Below are 18,742 nucleotides of genomic sequence, written 5' to 3'. Positions count from 1 at the left end.
TTTTCTTTTTCAACTGTATTTTACTTTTGTCATACAGGGCCCTCACCTAAGTTCTATAAGAAGTTTACAAGTTCACAATAGAACACACCAGTCACACCTCAGAAGATTTACCAATACAGTATTTATTTTCTTGCTCGTATTTTGATATAATTCCTATGTTACAGTACAATGTGCAATGCTGTATAAAAACAAAACCTTTTGAAATTCAAAGGATACTTACTATTCCACTACTACCACCAGAGAGCAGTATTCTATCTTTGTTCTGGCTAGTTTCTCTGTGATCTTAAAGGGTTGTGTATTCAAAACTCTGTGGTAGGAGAGTTAAGATAAAAGTATGACTTTAACATTACCAGCTGAGGGACCTATCCATGAAAGTTCAAACATTTTACTGAGCTATTCATTCACCTTTGACAACCTTTTAAGTGCCAACCTCAATTCATTAACAAAAAATCTTATGGAAATTAATACTTTCAGGGTAAAAAAGTGTAAACCTTCTCACAAAATATAAAACGGACACATCCAAAACTTAATATAAACGTGTAGTCATGCATTTGTTAATTGGGCTGCATACTGCTTTATTTTTTTTTTTATACATCAGTTCTTATCTTGCATGTAAAATATATTATTTTTGTAATGTGATATGTGAATATCTACATTATTTATTTGCATGGGAGAAATGAGTGAATCGGACATTAGGCTCCTCCAAGAGCTGTGATGGTAAAGTACCAGTTGGCAAGGGGACAGTGTGTGCGCATGTCTGTCGGTGTGCACGGGTTTTTTGCTGAACTGGAGCAGTGTCTAAAGGTACCTGTATTAACACTTGACCTAAACTCTCTATAAAATGAAATCTAAACAAGTCATATCACAAGCTGTCCTAACAACTGCTGTCAGTTTATAACAAATCATCTGTGTTATCTTATGAAGATATGCTAACTAACAAACCCAAATTGCTGCACGAGACACTGGTAGTTAACTTGTCATAGCCTGAGCTCAGTTGATGGGACCACTCATCACATTCAGTGAAGTCCTGCTTTAGATACTGGCGTAGGTAGGCTCTGTGATGGTTGTTTACTGTAAGGTAGCTGTAGTTCTATAGTGTCCAGTGTGTTGGCTCTATGGAGGCCCTGTCTGGGGCCCCTGAGGAGACCCTTGTTGGGGCCCAGAGGGGTACCCTGATGGAGGTGGCCAGGCCCCAGCGCTGGGTGGACGACTGGGCTCCCCACTTCCTGACTGGTCAAGCTCAGCGCTGTCGCAGTCCGAGTCGTCGCACAGGGCCCGACTCTGAGGTAGAGAGAGAGAAGAGAAACATTATACTAGAGGTTGAAGATAACAACTGAAACCTCAAAGTTATGGGAGGTGTTAATGGTTCTCATCCATGGAAGTAGTGGAGATTAGAACTAGTGGTGGGGAACAGATAAACTACACTGAACAAAAATATAAACGCAACATGTAAAGTGTTGGTCCCATGTTTCATGAGCTGAAATAAAAGATCATTTTCCATGTGCACAAAAAGCTTATTCCTCTCTAATTATGGTCACAAATTTGTTTACATCCCTGTTAGTGAGCATTTCTCCTTTGCCAACTACAGACCACGTGTCTGGCGTCATGTGGGCGAGTAGTTTGCTGTTGTCAACATTGTGAACAGAGTGCCCCATGGTGGCAGTGGGATTATGGTGTAAGGCATAAGCTATGCACAACGAACACAATTACATTTTATCGTTGACTATTTCAATGCTCAGAAATACCGTGATGAGATCCTGAGGCCCGTTTCTTTTAAGGTATATGTGACCAACAGATGAATATCTCTATTCCCCAGTCATGTGAAATCCATTCATTAGAGCCTAATGAATGTATTTAAATTGACAGATTTCCTCATATAAACTGTAACAAATTGTTGCATGTTGCCTTAATATTTTTCTTCACTGTAATTAAAAATAACACGAAGTATACAGTGCATTCGGAAAGTATTCAGACCCCATGACCTTTTCCACATTTTGTTACGTTAGTCTTATTCTAAAATGGATTAAATTTTCTTTTTTTCCTAATCAATCTACACTAATTACAAAGCGAAAACAGGTTTTTAATATTTTTTTGCAAATATATAAAACCCTAAATAAAAAAAATACCATATTTACATATGTATTCAGACCCTTTGCTATGAGACTCGAAATTGAGCTCAGGTGCATCCTGTTTCCAATGATCATCCTTGAGATGTTTCTACAATTTCATTGGAGTCTACCTGTGGTAAATTCATTTGATTGGACATGATTTGGAAAGTCACACACCTGTCTATATAATGTCCCACAGTTGACAGTGCATGTCAGAGCAAAAACTAAGCCATGAGGTCGAAGGAATTGTCCATAGAGCTCTGAGACAGGATTGTGTCGAGGCACAGATCTGGGGAAGGGTGCCCAAAAAATATTCTGCAGCATTGAAGGTCCCCAAGAACACAGTGGCCTCCATCATTCTTAAATGGAAGAAGTTTGGAACCACCAAAGACTCTTCTTAGAGCTGGCCGCCCAGCCAAACTGAGCAATCGGGGGAGAAGGGCCTTGGTCAGGGAGGTGACCAAGAACCCAATGGTCACTCTGACAGAGCTCCAGAGTTCCTCTGTGAAGATGGGAGAACCTCCCAGAATGACAACCATCTCTGTAGCACTCCACCAATCAGGCCTTTGTGGTAGAGTGGCCAGATGAAAGCCACTCCTCAGTAAAAGGCACATGACTGCCCGCTTGGAGTTTGCCAAAAGGCACCTAAAGACTCTCAGACCATGAGAAACAAGATTCTCTGGTCTGATGAAACCAAGATTGAACTTTTTGGACTAAATGCCAAGCGCCACGTCTGGAGGAAACGTGGCACCATCCCTAAACCTGCTCCAGACCGCTCAGGACCTCAGACTGGGGCGAAGGTTCTCCTTCCAACAGGACAACGACCCTAAGCACACAGCCAAGACAACACAGGAGTGGCTTTGGGACAAGTCTCTGAATGTCCTTGAGTGGCCCAGCCAGAGCCCGGACTTCTCTGGAATATCTCTGGCGAGACCTGAAAATAGCTGTGCAGCGACGCTCCCCATCCAACCTGACAGATCTTGAGAGTATCTGCAGAGAAGAATGGGAGAAACTCCCCAAATACAGGTGTGTCAAGCTTGTAGCGTCATACCCAAGAGGACTCGAGGCTGTAATCACTGCCAAAGGTGCTTCAACAAAGTACTCAACAAAGTACAGAGCAAAGGGTCTGAATACTTATGTGAACGTGATATTTCAGTTATTTCTATTTAATACGTTTGCAAAAAAATCTAAAAAGTCAAGGGGTCTGAATACTTTCCGAATGCACCGTATATCCAGTATCAGAGAGAGAGAATTGTGTTACCTCATTAGGATTCTGTGAAGCGTCCAGCAGGGCTTTGACCTGGCCCAGGGCTCCCTCCCTCTCAGACAGCCCGCCAGAGGCCTGCACCGGGTCAGTGTTGTCTGCTGGGATCTCTGACCCCTGCGACAGGAGGTCATCGCTGCGGTCGCCCAGACGGTCGTCCGTGTTGGTGCTGACGACGTCCGGCGTGCCGCTGTGGGAGTGGTCGGTGGTGTGACCCTCTTCGCCATCCGACACAGAGAGGTTCTCCGAGCTGAAGGTAGACACCAACTGGCACTTGGTGATGCTGGTCGGACGTCTGGGGAGGATGAACGAGGGAGAAGAGGGAGATAAAAGAAGAGAGGAATCCAGTTTCGTTTCAGTTTTGATTCATTCATTTGATTGATATTGAATAGTCATATTTAATAGTCATATTGAATAGACACATTTGAAAGTCATATTGAATAGAAACATTTGAAAGTCATATTTAATAGTCATACTGTACAGTCATATTAAATAGTCATACTGAACAGTCATATTAAATAGTCATATTCAATAGTCATATTGAACAATCATACTGAACAGTCATATTGAATAGTCATACTGAACAGTCATATTGAATAGTCATATTGAACAGTCATACTGAACATTCATATTGAATAGTCATATTGAACAGTCATACTGAACAGTCACATTGAATAGTCATATTGAACATTCATATTGAATAGTCATATTGAACAATCATACTGAACCTTCATATTGAATAGTCATATTGAACAGTCAGTCATATTGAATAGTCATATTGAACAGTCATACTGAACAGTCATACTGAATAGTCATATTGAATAGTCATACTGAACAGTCATACTGAACAGTCATACTGAACAGTCATACTGAATAGTCATATTGAATAGTCATACTGAACAGTCATACTGAACAGTCATACTGAACAGTCATACTGAATATTCATACTGAATAGTCATACTGAACAGTCATATTGAATAGTCATATTGAACAGTCATACTTAACAGTCATATTGAACAGTCATACTGAACAGTCATACTGAACAATCATACTGAACAGTCATACTGAACAGTCATACTGAACAGTCATACTGAATAGTCATACTGAACAATCATACTGAACAGTCATACTGAACAGTCATACTGAATAGTCATACTGAACAGTCATACTGAATAGTCATATTGAACAGTCATACTGAATAGTCATACTGAACAGTCATATTGAATAGTCATATTGAACAGTCATACTGAACAGTCATATTGAACAATCATACTGAACATTCATACTGAACAGTCATACTGAACAGTCATACTGAATAGTCATACTGAATAGTCATATTGAATATTCATTGAATAACCACCTATACCTGCTACACAGAATCTCTGATTAGAATAGTAATATTTTACAAATGTGCTGTACTCACCTTCAGTGTTGGGGAGTAGTGAACTACATATAATTCAACTAGTGATTTAACTACATTTTGCAGTAGCTTGGTGGTAGTTGAGCTACATTCTAATCTTGGTAGTGCTTTCATTACTTTTGACATATAGCAGTGTAGCTAACTACTGGAATTACACACTACCTTTTTTGCTAAAATAAAATATGGGTAGGCAAGAATTTTCTTTCTTTTTTGGCATCAGACCTGCGTAATTCTCACTTGAAACACAGTTTTCGTGTTTAATAGGCTAAATGACACATTCTGTTAACATCCGAGTCTAGAGTGATCTGTTCTTGCAATTTGTAATCTATGACGTTTCAGATTTACATATGAAAATGTATCATGATGTAGTGAACTACTTTTTCAATGTAACTTTAATTAAGTAAACTATATGTTTCTAGCTTTAGTGTTGCTTAACTTCTACCAGTGTGAAGTAATCGGTAGCTTGGTAAACTATATTTCCCGAGTAGCTTCCCCAACACTGCTCACCGTCTCCGTGGCAACTCCACCTCGCTGTCAACCTCCCCCTCCTCCTCCTCTGAAGACACGCCACGCCTCTGTGGACACAGCAGGGAAAACAGAAATGGGTTAGCTAACACATTCACAGAGATGAAAGGAGAGAGTACATACTGAACATGACTAGCTTTTCATTGGGACTGTACCTGTTTGCGTGCGATGGCCGCCCTGTACAGGATAGCTGAGGGGGTGAGATGCCCTGATGCCCCCCGGGGTAGCCTCACACCACTCACTCCCTCTTCCTTATCGTCCCCATCGTGGGGCAGGCGTGGGGCGCCCAGCACAGACCCCCTCCCGGCGGCCGCCCCCCTTCCACATGGCGAGTCCGGGCTGCTAGAGAAAGGGAACGAGGCCGCATCCTCGCTGGGCGTGTCGCTGCGTGGGGTGGTCTCTGTGAGGTCATCCAGACCCCCCGCGCCCCCCTCGGACCCCCCCAGGCCCGCGGAGGCGCTCAGGCTGCCGCCCCTCTCAAGCCCCCCAACGGTGGGTTCTCCTTTCCCTTGACCCTCAGCCGCCAGTGTGGTGCAGATGAGGTCCGGGCTGGAGGAGGACAGCTGCCTCTGCTGCTGCTCGTGGCCCAGGGCCCGCAGGGCCACGCTGGGGTCCTGGAGCTGCTTGGAGGGGCCCGTGCTGGAGCTGTTGGCCTGGGCAGGGTTGTCCCCGTCGGGAGAGGGTTGAGTGGCCTTCAGGCCGGCAAGGTCCCCGCTGCTGCCCTTACCAGGCTTGCGGTGGCGGGTCTTGACCCTACGCGAGCGGCTGGGAGACGTGGAGCCCCTGTTGGAGCAGGAGGGGATGGTGACCTGCATCACGGAGGAATCCATCTTGGGAATGATCACCTCTGACTTGAGGATGTCTGGCCTATGAGAACAGAATAGAATAGGAAATGATGGTCAGATGTGAAATAATTGGATAACAAATCTTCAGCTATTTATAATGGTTTCAATCGAGTATTTAGTTTTGCATGATCCACCTCCTTATAGGGTTCACATAAGAACTACGCTTGTCTCCTATGCTTTTGGCTCTCGGAATGAACTCTCACCTCTTTCCAGAGGGCAGTTTCTGTGGGACGTTTCTCTTCTTGATGAGTTTGTCCATGGAGTTGGAGGAGCTAGTCTGTCTGGAGCTGTGGTGCTTGAACAGTCCTGGGTACTTCTTATCTAAAGACTGCTCTCTCCTAGGAACACATCAATACCATTCATGTTGAATGCATAAGAAATCCAGAAACTAGTCTGTTCTACATATTCTATTTCTATGACTTGTATCCTCTATAAACTCAATTACCAGAGACTATTTATCAACTCATTTTCAAACACTGCATGTTCAGTATGTCTATATACTATAATAGCTGACATGATTCATGTGATAAATTTGACTTTTCTTTATGCAAATGATCTGAGAATTAGCTAAACAACTAAATAAGCATCGAAGTGCTTTGATTGAGAGAGCCACCTACTTCTGCAGCTCTTTCTCTTTGAGCTCCAGCTGCAGCATGACAGCGTTGAGCTCCATGTAGAGGTTGTTGGTCCTTTCCAGCTTCCTCTCATAGTGCTCCCGGATGTCCAGAGCGTGCCTGAATAGAAAAGAACGCACAAATGACATCATGCTCCGCATGAAAGGATGCAAGAAATGTGGCCTGAGACTATTATTTTCTATCTCTTTCTTTTTTCTGTCTTCAAAGATAGATAAAGGAAGGGCATTGGATAAAAAGGAATTAGACATTTGATGTTAGTGAAACTGCCTGTCGACATGACCATGCGATTACTGTATTATAGTTTCACAGCTCATAACAAGGCACTGCCCACTGGGCACACACTGGTTGAATCAATGCTGTGTCCATGTCATTTCAATGAATTGAGTCTGGGCCTAGTGGGTGGGGGTTTTCTCTTACACTATCCTGGCATAGCATCACTTCCTGCATCTCAAAGAGAAGAGTAACTCTGCCTGTCAGAGTGTCGTGGTACAGACCTTAGCTCCTCTCTGCGTCGGTTGATCAGTTCCTCGTCCAGTCGGTGCAGACAGGTCCCCTCAGACTTAATCTTCTCAAAGTGCTGCTTCACCTCCTCCCGCCACTCAGCCTGCGCAACACACACACACACACACAGACACACAGACACACACACAGACAGACACACACAGACACAGACACACACACACACACAGACACACACACACACACACACACACACACACACACACACACACACACACACACACAGACACAGACACAGACACAGACACAGCACACACACACACACACACACACACACACACACACACACACACACACACACACACACACACACACACACACACACTGGGTATGTGTGCGAGTGTACACGTGCATGCACATATTTGTGCACTCATATGTGTCACCTGTGAATGTGTTTGCTTGTGTATAAGTTCATCAGGTTGTGTGAGACATAGTGTAGAGTGGGCTACCTGAGACTTGAAGTATGTCTCCTGTGGGGTGGAGAGTACATCAGCTGAGGCTATATCCAGATGGAGGAGGATCTGACGGAAAGAGGGTCTATTTCTGGGTTTACAGTTCCTGAAAAGCCAAGGAGATATTTTCAGTCAGAGACAACTTTTGTATATCTACTGTATAATCAATATGGTTCTAAGTGAGCCAAGTCTATCTGGGAAAGGTTTAAAAGGACACAATTTCCCGCTATCTATTTCCACCGCCACCTCTCACCTCTCTCTTCTCTTTTCCACCATCCCTCTCTTTCCCTCCCTCCCTCTTTCCCTCCCTCCCTCCCTCTCCACTCACCAGCACTGCCTCAGGAGGATTTTGAAGCCGTCTGGGCAGCTCTCTGGGATAGGGAGGTTCAGGCTGTTGTTGCCCACCCCCCAGATGATGGCAGAGGAGTCCACATCCTTATAGGGGACCTCCCCGGTCAGCATCTCCCACAGCACCACTCCGAAAGACCTGCAGTTCACAACACTCCTTATATTAGTGATCACTGAGATGGGATTGCATTGGTCATCTTTTATATGGCCAAGAAGTTGGAATCCTTCACTTACCAGATGTCCACCTTCTCTGATACGGGTTCATTCCGAATGACCTCTGGGGCCATCCAGGCCACCGTACCCGCGAAGGACATCTTCATGCTCTTATCAATGAGCTCCTTGGAGGTGCCGAAGTCAGAGATCTTCACTAGGTCATCATGGGTAATCAGCATACTGACAAGGATAGAAAGAAAACCACTATTATTGTAGATGTTCTTAAGCCAGAAATGGAAAAATATTTTTTCGAAAGAGCTCATTGATTCAATTTGGAGACTTCTAATCTCTATAAGCCAGGGGACATACAGCCCGCCGACCGGATTTGGTCCGCGAGCCCATTCAATCCAGCCCGCGGGTGGAATTATAATGTTTCGGGTTAAATAACACTCCGGGACACTCTTGAACGGACTTGGTTTTGACTAACAAATCGGTCATAAAAAAATATGTACGGCCCTCCGCTGAATTTGGAAATTGCGATGTGGCCCTTGAGCCAAATTGATTGCTCGCCTCTGACATAGGTGGATGGTTTTGATAATATCGAGCACATGGACTCACTTGGGGGACTTGAGGTCTCTGTGGATGATCTTGTGGAGGTGCAGGTAGTTCATGCCCCCGGCGATGCCCATGGCCCAGTCTATGAGCAGGGAGGGGGTGATCTTCCTGCCTGCTCTCAGCACCTCGTACAGCTGGCCCTGGGCACAGTACTCCATCAGGATACAGTAGCAGGGAGCCTGGGTGCAGATACCCCTGGGGGACAGAGAGGGAGGGAAGAAGGAATGGAGGGAGGGAGGGACAAAGGAGAAAGAGGAGAAAAATAGAGTCAATGTCTGATGATGTCATAGTCTTGATGGTTTGCTTGGTCTAGGCTACAATAGCTCGGACCAACAGTTGGGAATATGTTTATACGTTCTACTACTATCGTCATATACATCTCTACTGTTCTCTTGGGGTCAGGGTCAGGGAGTTTTTCTCACTTGAAGGTGATGATGTTGGGGTGCTTGAGTTTGCGTAGGTGCTTGATCTCCGTCTCCTTGATGTCCCGGACTTTCTTGACGGCCACATCCTCTCCGTGGAACTTCCCCAAGAAGACCGCCCCCTGGGCCCCGCTGCCAACCCACTGCAGGTCCGAGATCTCTTCAAATGGAACCTCCCAGGATTCTAAGAATGCAACATCAACACAAGGAAGCAGTAAGTGACAAGCCGTGGGTGGCAGACGGCTCTAAGCAAACCAGCTGAGATGTGTCATATAAACGACATCATCTGTTGCATTTTAATGGTCCACAAGGGAAAGACATCTACGTATATATGACTTTCCTATGGAAAAAGTACTTAATATCGACACATTAGTAGGTGTTTTCCCCGTTATAGCATCATAGCTCACGATTGGATCAATATGTGCAGTGTACAGTAAGATGGCAGTTGGAGAGACATGTAGAGGCAAACAGCTGCACATCTCCCCAAAGTTAATCTCTCATCTCCCATAATCTGTCATAAGAGCTGCCTTCTCATACAATGTGGTGTGGATCTGTTTTTTCTAAAGTATTTCTATTTACCTCGGAACTGGAAACCCTCAATCTGGAATCTGTCATAAGAGTACAGTAGATAGATGAATAACTGAGAGTTTGGTCACTGTGAGAAGACAGATGCCAGTAGGCGGAATAAGAGACACAAGCAGATTAATTCTGCATGAGGTCCACTAAAGTTTTGTGGTCTCAAGGGACCTGCTGCTGTAGAGGCAGCTGTTCTTGTTGTCTCGCTAACCAGCTGTGAATCCGCTACCGTAGATCAGACTGTGAATGAGGCTAGTGCAAAGGTAACATCAGCCGCATTATGGTGGAGAGTAGGGGATGGTGGCAGGAAGGCAGGAAGGCATAGTGAGAGATATAAAAAGAGAGAGAAATGTAAGCCATTTTAGTGAATACCCTCCAAAATGAAAAGTAGCAAGGAGGAGCAGCATCTCGAAGTTTAACCTTTTTATTGGATATATAATGCATCACCATGGTTACGGATTTACCTCAACACCTTTACACAGTGAATGACTAACATTTCAAGTGACAATAGATTCAGTATCCTACATGACATCTCCATGTATTTCTGTATTGGTTAAGGTATTCAGTATCCTACATGACATCTCCATGTATTTCTGTATTGGTTAAGGTATTCAGTATCCTAAAAGTATACAAAAGTTGTTATTAAACACAGAAGACCTTGTGCTGAAGTGACAAAGAACTGGCCGTTATACTCACTCCACACACCTTCCTGGTTATGCTTGTGTTCGGGGGAGTATGCTTTCCCGATCATGGTCCAGACGGGTTTCAGGCAGCCAAACAACCCCTCCAGGAACCCTCCACCTCCTTGCTGCATCCGGATGTTGTCTGATTGGCTACGGACGGCCCCAGCCTCCGAGCTAAGCCCCGCCTCTGCCCCGCCCCCACACTGGCAGGCCTCATGCTCGTGTAACTTCAGCACACTGTTGTCAAAGTGGGCCGGGGGCCCGTCACTAGGGGTGGGGCTGCTGCCACAGGTGTGGGGGCACCCCTCAACCCCGCCTGGCACCCCTGGTGCCCCACCGGTGTCGATGGACAACACGTTGCGGAGGACACACTGGGTGGGGGTCAGGTCGGTCTCTGGGGTGCAGGCGGGGGTGTCTGCATCCAACCTGCGGAAGGGGGGCTCTGAGATGGGGGTGCTGAAGCCTGAGAGAGAGGGGGAGGGGGCGCGGGGCTCATGGAGGCAGGTCCCACTCATCAGGGGGTCCCACAACACAGTAGCCAAGGATGGATGGGAGTACAGAGGGAGAAGGGGAGGCCTGGATGGGGAGAAACAAAAATGAAGAGGGAAGAAAAAATCTAATGAATCACTATAAATCAGCATAATCCATTAATACCTGCTCTTTTGGCTGTTTTGGAGCTGTCCAGTGCTGAAATATACCCGTATCTCGGTTTTTCATTCAAAACAGTGTTTTCTGAATGTTTGACCTTGTCAGTATGATACATATACTCTCAGAAAATAAGGTACAGTTAGGGTCAGTGGCGTACCACAGTTTTGCAAGCGCGCCCCCCCAAGGTTCGAGCAAGGCTATAAAATGTGCAGTTTTAAAACTAATTTCCTATAATTATAAACATTTTCCCATGTCTTATGTATTCATACAGTGCATTCTGAAAGTATTCAGACCACTTTACTTTTTCCACATTTTGTTACGTTACAGTCTTATTCTAAAATTGATTAAATTGTTTTTTTTTCTTCATCACTCAAAAACAGGTTTTAAGAAGAAAAAGAATGTCAGGTCTTAAAAATGAAAAACGGACATATCACATTTACATAAGTAATCAGACGCTTTACTCAGTACTTTGCTGAAGAACCTTTGGCAGAGATTACAGCCTTGAGTCTGACTTGAGTCTTACGCTACAAGCTTGGCACACCTGTATTTGGGGAGTTTCTCACATTCTTCTATGCAGATCATCTCAAGCTATGTCAGGTTGGATGGGGAGCGTCACTGAACAGCTATTTTCAGGTCTCTCATCAGATGTTAGATTGGGTTCAAGTCCGGGCTCTGCCTGGGCCACTCAAGGACATTCAGACTTGTCCTGAAGGAACTCCTGCATTGTGCTGGCTGTGTGCTTAGGGTCATTGGAAGGTCATTGCAAACTCCAAGCGGACTGTCATGTGCCTTTTACTGAGGAGTGTCTTCTATCTGGCAACTCTACCACAAAGGCCTGATTGGTGGAGTGCAGATTGATGGAGTGCAGAAGGAGTTGTCCTTCAGGAAGTTCTCCCATCTCCACAGGTGAACTCTGGAGTTCGGCCAGAGTGACCATCGGGTTCTTGGTCACCTCCCTGACCAAGGCTCTTCTCCCCCGATTGATCAGTTTGGCCAGGCGGCCAGCTCTAGGAAGAGTCTTGGTGGTTCCAAACTTCTTCCATTTAATAATGATTGAGGCTATTCTTCTTGAGGACCTTCAATGCTGCAGAAATGTTTTGGTACACTTCCCCAGATCTGTGCCTTGACATAATACTGTCTTGGAGCTCTACGGACAATTCCTTCGACCTCATGGCTTGGTTTTTGCTCTGGCATGCACTGTCAACTGTGGGACCTTATATAGACAGCTGTGTGCCTTTCCAAATCATGTCCAATCAATTGAATTTACCACAGGTGGACTCCAATCAAGCTGTAGAAACATCTCAAGTATGGTCAATCGAAACAGAATGCACCTGAGCTCAGTTTCGAGTCTCATAGCAAAGGGTCTGAATACTTATGTAAATAATGTTTGCAAAAATTTCTAAAAACCTGTTTTTGCTTTGTCATTATGGGGTATTGTGTGTAGATCGATGAGAGAATTTTTTTCAATAAGGCTGTACCGTAACAAAATGTGGAAAAATGGAAGTGGTCTGAATACTCTATCACTGACTGTATAATCTCACATGGTACTGTTCTGGACCTTTTAGGATACATTTGGGGATAATCTAGTATAATGTAAAAATACTGTACCCGATATTTGGAATATAAAGGTACAATCATAGGAGGCATGGCTGAGTCGGGGTGGCATTCAGTTAGTTATTTTTGGCCACCTGTGATTGAAAGTGGTGTACCAGTTTAAGTAGTCTATGGTTGTTAATTGTTGTTGTTAATTAAAGTTTGAGCATGTCTGCTGCTAGTTCTGAAGTCTTTATAAAGGCTTACATAAAAGCATGTGACAATAAAAAGCTGTAATTAATATTTTAGCAACATTAACCCAACACTGATCAAACTAGTCAAGAGGTATGGACCTCTTAGCGTAATGATTAACGTGTTGACTTGATAGTTGCTGGACCCAGGTTCGAGTCCCAGGCTACCCACACGAATTCCCTACACTGGTGTCCGAAGCGGGATGGCGGAGAGGTGTGAACTCATGAGGAGCTTGGTATAGAGAAGAGGTACATTTTTGTCACTTAAAAGGAACAAACGGCTTTGTCACTGTGGTGGTACTCTAAAAAGGGAAATTTGTACAAACTGCAAGGATATATGCCTATAACTAACGATACAATGGATTTCGCTTACAGGTACCACTACAGTGACAAGCGTTTGGAAGCCTTTAAGTACAATTCGGTACCTTTTTTAAGTTTAAGTAAAGTAGAAATGATTGTAATCAAGTCAACTACATAGGTGTTGTTCACTCAGCAGAAAGACTGTCTGTAACAGACGAAACATCAGACAGATGGGCCTTACTTTGTGGGAGAAGAGAGGGAGAGAGAGAGAGAAAAAAATGACTACAGGGAATCAATAAAATCTTGCTCTACCTTTCTTAAAAAAAAAACACTCCTGTGAAAACAAGTCAACCATTTCATGCAATTTCTCCTCAATAAAGACTCAATTATTCAGTGAACCACATTTTAATATTTATGAATCTATGAACGGGATTGAGGCAGTCAAACAGGGCCAAATCATCTGGAATGGGAAATAGTTTTATGAATGAACCAGGAAGATAGCACTGACTACAGAATAAACCTGACCTTTATCCCCAGGGTGATTCCCTTAGGAGTGTCACCATAGGGTAGGCAAGCCTATATATTTGTTACATTATGGATATGGATAGTACTCTGTTGGAATCAATAAGAATGAGTAAGCTACTATGTTTCTTCTGGTACTGTATGTATTGAATGGAACATACGGTCCTGTTACATGCTTGGCTTGACAGTGTTATGCTGCAACCTATTCATTTACAATACTGTACAAGTCATGGCATTGTATCTCTGTAGAATATGACGAAATTGCATAACTAACCCATTGAGGTGTGTGTGTGTGTGTGTGCGTGCGCGCGTGTCTGTGAGCGTGTGAGCGTGTGTGTGTGTGTGTGTGTGTGTGTGTGTGTGTGTGTGTGTGTGTGTGTGTGTGTGTGTGTGTGTGTGTGTGTGTGTGTGTGTGTGTGTGTGTGTGTGTGTGTGTGTAAGTAAGAGAGAGAGAGAGAACTGCCACATGTACCCAATTTACATTATACGGCAGCCCCTTACTCTGTACTGCACCACCGCATGAGAATCGCGACGCTCGAGCGAATAGAGAGCGTTAAATGGGAAAAACACTGGGCCACAGTGGGAAGGAGCACTTTCGCTCACAAATGCAGGGAGATCTATCTTTAAATAACCAAGGATGTGATGATGACACTCACTAGCATCACAGTCGACGTGCATGAATTAAAGCCCGAACCGTACGAGTCCATCCATGCCAAGTCTAACTGCCGCATCGTCTGTAGATTTACTTAATGTTGGCACCAACACAAACATATTTCGTAATAGATTATCACGCTGCTACACAAATATGATCTCTCGCATTAATCAGCGATTATGCTTTTTCTCCTAGATTGACGTGCTGGTACGCTACAATGTGAACAGAGTACACTGCATGAGGCAAAGGCAAACCTACATGAACATCTCATAATACCTGATTTCCTATTTGATCTATAACACTTGATAGCATGACATTCCCATACCTTTCTGCCTGGTTGATGTCGCGTTGTCAAGTACGGGATGGGTTCAGCTTGCTACATGCGATAATTAAGAACAATTGTCGTTTTTCCTCTCCGGACTTACAGTCGTTTTATTGCGTGAAAGTCCCTTTCCACGAGTTCACGTTATCAGAACGAATCCCAGCGGGCAAATTGTGTTATCAATAACCGGGGAACCATGGAACGTGAGTCGCGCGCTGGGTTGGGGGAGGGAGCTGTCTCCTTCCCAGTGCTGAATTGACGTCACGGAGTTGCAAGCTACCCACAAGGGGGCGCGAATATCGCCCCCATAAAATTATACAGTGGTTTCCATCTTTTCAGCAACGTTTCATAAACTGTCTTCGAGTCATGTGGGTCCCACTGACTTCTTTGTTCTTTGCTTGAGATGATGCCTTTGGAAATGTTTTGCACACACAATTAATGGTTCAGGTACGGAAGGATAACGTGGGGTGACTAGCCCTCCCCAAGAACGATGTCCAATTGCTGACACAAGAAAAGCAAAGTTCGGTAAAACATTTGGAATATGGATGATGGTCATGCTTAGAAAAACTAACTATGAAGGCAAATAAGTGGCTACAGTTTACACTTTTTTAATCAAATGTTTTTTTTTATTAAATCTTTTGGGGTAACTTATGTTAAAATCTATCTTTAAAAAATGTGTTGAGTGATTAACTAAATTAACTAGTGATTAAGTTAAAGTCTAAGTATCAAATATTCAAATAAAATGGCATTGTACATCTCACTATAAATATCCTCACTATGATGAGGTTTTGATGTAAGGTCCCTCTTTTCATTGTCCCATCAAATCATCTCCACATCATTCTAAAGTATCTAAAAAATGACTATGTAACTGATTTAAGTTATTTGTAGATGATTTGGACATGATTTGGAAAATGCTAATTTAGGCACTATTGACTTACATCGGATCTATCTTAATTAGATTATATATGTCACGTCCTGACCAGTAAAGGGGTCATTTGTCATTGTAATATGGTCAGGGCGTTGCAGGGGGTGTTGTTTTTGTGTGTTTTGGGGTTTGTTTGTTTCCTGGGGACATGTTCTAATTTTCATTTTCTATGTTCGTTTTTCTTTGTGTGGCCGAGTATGGTTTCCAATCAGAGGCAGGTGTCGTTAGTTGTCTCTGATTGGAAGCCATACTTAGGCAGCCTGTTTTTTCCTGTGGGTTGTGGGTGGTTGTTTCCTGTATAGTCTGAGAACCTTACGGAACTGTTGATTGTCGGTTTGTTATTTTTTAAGTGTTCACTTTATTACTATAATAAAAGAAGATGAGCACTATACCCGCTGCGCCTTGGTCTGTCCCTTTCGACGCCTATGACAATATATACACAGTACCAGTCAAACGTTTGGACACACCTACTCATTCAAGGATTTTTCTTGATTTTTTTCTATTTTCTACATTGTAGAATAATAGTGAAGACATCAAAACTATGAAATAACACATATGGAATTATGTAGTAAGCAAAAAAAGTGTTAAACAAATCAAAATATATGTTATATTTGAGATTCTTCAAAGTAGCCACTTTTGCCTTGAAGACAGCTTTGCACACTCTTGGCATCCTCTCAACCAGCTTCACCTGGAATGCTTTTCCAACAGTCTTGAAGGAGTTCCCACATAGGCTGAGCACTTGTAGGTTGCCTTTCCTTCACTCTGTAGTCCAACTCATCCCAAACTATCTAAATTGGGTGAGGTCAGGTGATTGTGGAGGCCAGGTCATCTGCTGCAGCAATTCATCACTCTCCTCCTTGATCAAATAGGCCTTACAAAGACTGGAAGGTTGTTGGGTTATTATCCTGTTGAAAAACAAATGATAGTCCCACTAAGCGCAAACCAGATAGTATGGCATATCGCTGCAGAATGCGGTAGTAGCCATGCTGGTTAAGTGTGCCTTGAATTCTAAATAAATCACAGACAGTGTCACCAGCAAAGCACCCCCACACCATCACACCACCTCCTCCATGCTTCACGGTGGGAACCACACATGCGGAGATCATCCGTTCACCTACTTTGCCTCTCAATAGGACACGGCGGTTGGAACCAAAAATCTCAAATTTAGATTCATGAGACCAAAGGACAGATTTACACCAGTCTATTGTCCATTGCTTGTGTTTCTTGGCCCAAGCCAGTCTCTTCTTATTATTGGTGTCCTTTAGTAGTGGTTTCTTTGCAGCAATTCGACCATGAATGCCAAATTCACGCAGTCTCCTCTGAACAGTTGATGTTGAGATGTGTCTGTTACTTGAACTCTGTGAAGCATTTATTTGGGCTGCAATTTCTGAGGCTGGTCACACTCTAATTAACTTATTCTCTGCAGCAGAGGTAACTCTGGGTCTTCCTTTCCTGTGGCGGTCCTCATGAGAGCCAGTTTCATCATAGCGCTTGATGGTTTTTGCAACTGCACTTTCCACGTATTTGAAATTTTCCCCATTGACTGACCTTCATGTCTTAAAGTAATGATGGACTGTCGTTTCTCTTTGCTTATTTGAGCTGTTCTTGCCATCATATTGACTTGGTATTTTACCAAATAGGACTATCTTCTGTATGCCACTCCTACCCTGTCACAACACAACTGATTGTCTCAAACGCATTAAGAAGGAAAGAAATTCCACAAATGAACTTTTAACAAGACACAACTGTTAATTGAAATGTATTCCATGTGACTACCTCATGAAGCTGATTGAGAGAATGCCAAGAGTGTGCAAAGCTGTCATCAAGGCAAAGGGTGGCTACTTTGAAGAATCTAAAATCTAAAATAGCTGGGTTGTTGTGCTGTGCTCACTTGAACAGGAAGGTGGCACGGCGGTCCTTCTTGTGCAAATTTTGTCTTCAAACTATCAGTCTGCCATTCTCTGGATTTATAACTTGAAAAAAAAGAATCATGGATGATGTCAGTGATCTTCAGGCCTTAGCTCTAGAAAGAGGCATGAATTACCGATTTACAATTCCGTTGGATGAAAGTTCAAAACGTATTTTCCCAGTCGTAGCTCGTTTTTCCCGAGTTCCCAGTTGTCTTGAACTCACCAAAGTCAGATTTTGCAGTTCCGAGTTAACTGTTTTTTTGAGCACGGCACAAATCATGCTTCATTGACAGCATGGCCAATGTTGAATGTTTATAATTTTAAACTAGGAAAAGAGACCCTTATTCTTAGACTTTGGACCATACGGACACTCCATTGAATAGCAGTTAGCCACTGATTCCTTCCCAACCACTCATTGTTGAATTTGCGATTTCCAACTTGTTGTGTAATGTTTATGTCCAATGGCCGATGAGCACCAATACATTTTATCTATAATTTCTCTTCATTATTTCCCTTCATATGACAAGGATTAAAAAGGATTTGCCAGTAGATTGTCGACTTGATTCATGATGATGACTGCTAGCTAAGATTTTGAAAGTATGATGTTGACATGATCAGTCCAATCAAAGCTACTGTAGATAAAAAGTGATTTGATGTCATTTTATCTGTGGCCAGTGACCTTGAGCCTTCTTGGATGGGCTCTTCTAATGTAACTCTGTGGCAGCACCCAAGGGGCTAGAATTTTTTATGTCTACCATTAGACTTGGCGGTGACGTAGTGTCCCCATGAGTGACAGAACACTGAGCCAATCACAGTGCAACTCTCTGCATTTTCTGCTGGCTTGCCCCACCACAACAGAAAACACTGAGCTAGGCTGAAACACCTGCATTTTGGAGCTGCCTTACTCAAGAAAACAAAAAAAAGACCATGTTTGTATGCAGCTTTATTAACTCAGTGATATATATATATTTTACATTGTTTGCAAACTGATATGTGATATGTATTAATGCCTAAATAACATGCAGAACAGGCAAAAAAAACATGTGGGGCTCAAAACCGGTGGGGCTCAAAACCGGTGGGGCTCTGCCCCACCTTCCCTGAATGACAAGTCGCC

General features: G+C 43.5%; 1 protein-coding gene across 1 annotated transcript; it reads right to left on the bottom strand.

Annotated features, from left to right (window-relative positions):
• Positions 1 to 101: 101 nt before the first annotated feature.
• LOC106571953 (mitogen-activated protein kinase kinase kinase 12-like) lies at positions 102 to 15,031 on the bottom strand. The gene is made up of 14 exons (XM_014145556.3): positions 14,797 to 15,031; positions 10,579 to 11,141; positions 9,307 to 9,490; positions 8,888 to 9,079; positions 8,351 to 8,509; positions 8,097 to 8,255; positions 7,766 to 7,874; positions 7,292 to 7,401; positions 6,780 to 6,896; positions 6,366 to 6,500; positions 5,473 to 6,184; positions 5,300 to 5,367; positions 3,370 to 3,667; positions 102 to 1,281 (listed from the first exon to the last, which is right to left on the bottom strand). Exons 2-14 carry the CDS (start codon positions 11,078 to 11,080, stop codon positions 1,114 to 1,116), a joined length of 2,913 nt encoding a protein of 970 aa, XP_014001031.3. The 5' UTR covers positions 11,081 to 11,141; positions 14,797 to 15,031; the 3' UTR covers positions 102 to 1,113.
• Positions 15,032 to 18,742: the final 3,711 nt, after the last annotated feature.

The sequence above is a fragment of the Salmo salar genome, chromosome 15 (genome assembly GCF_965601325.2).
Source record: "Salmo salar chromosome 15, fSalSal1, whole genome shotgun sequence".
NCBI classification, from domain to species: domain Eukaryota; kingdom Metazoa; phylum Chordata; class Actinopteri; order Salmoniformes; family Salmonidae; genus Salmo; species Salmo salar.
The sequence above is the reverse complement of the archived record's forward strand: the minus strand, read 5'-3'. Positions and strand labels throughout refer to the sequence as shown.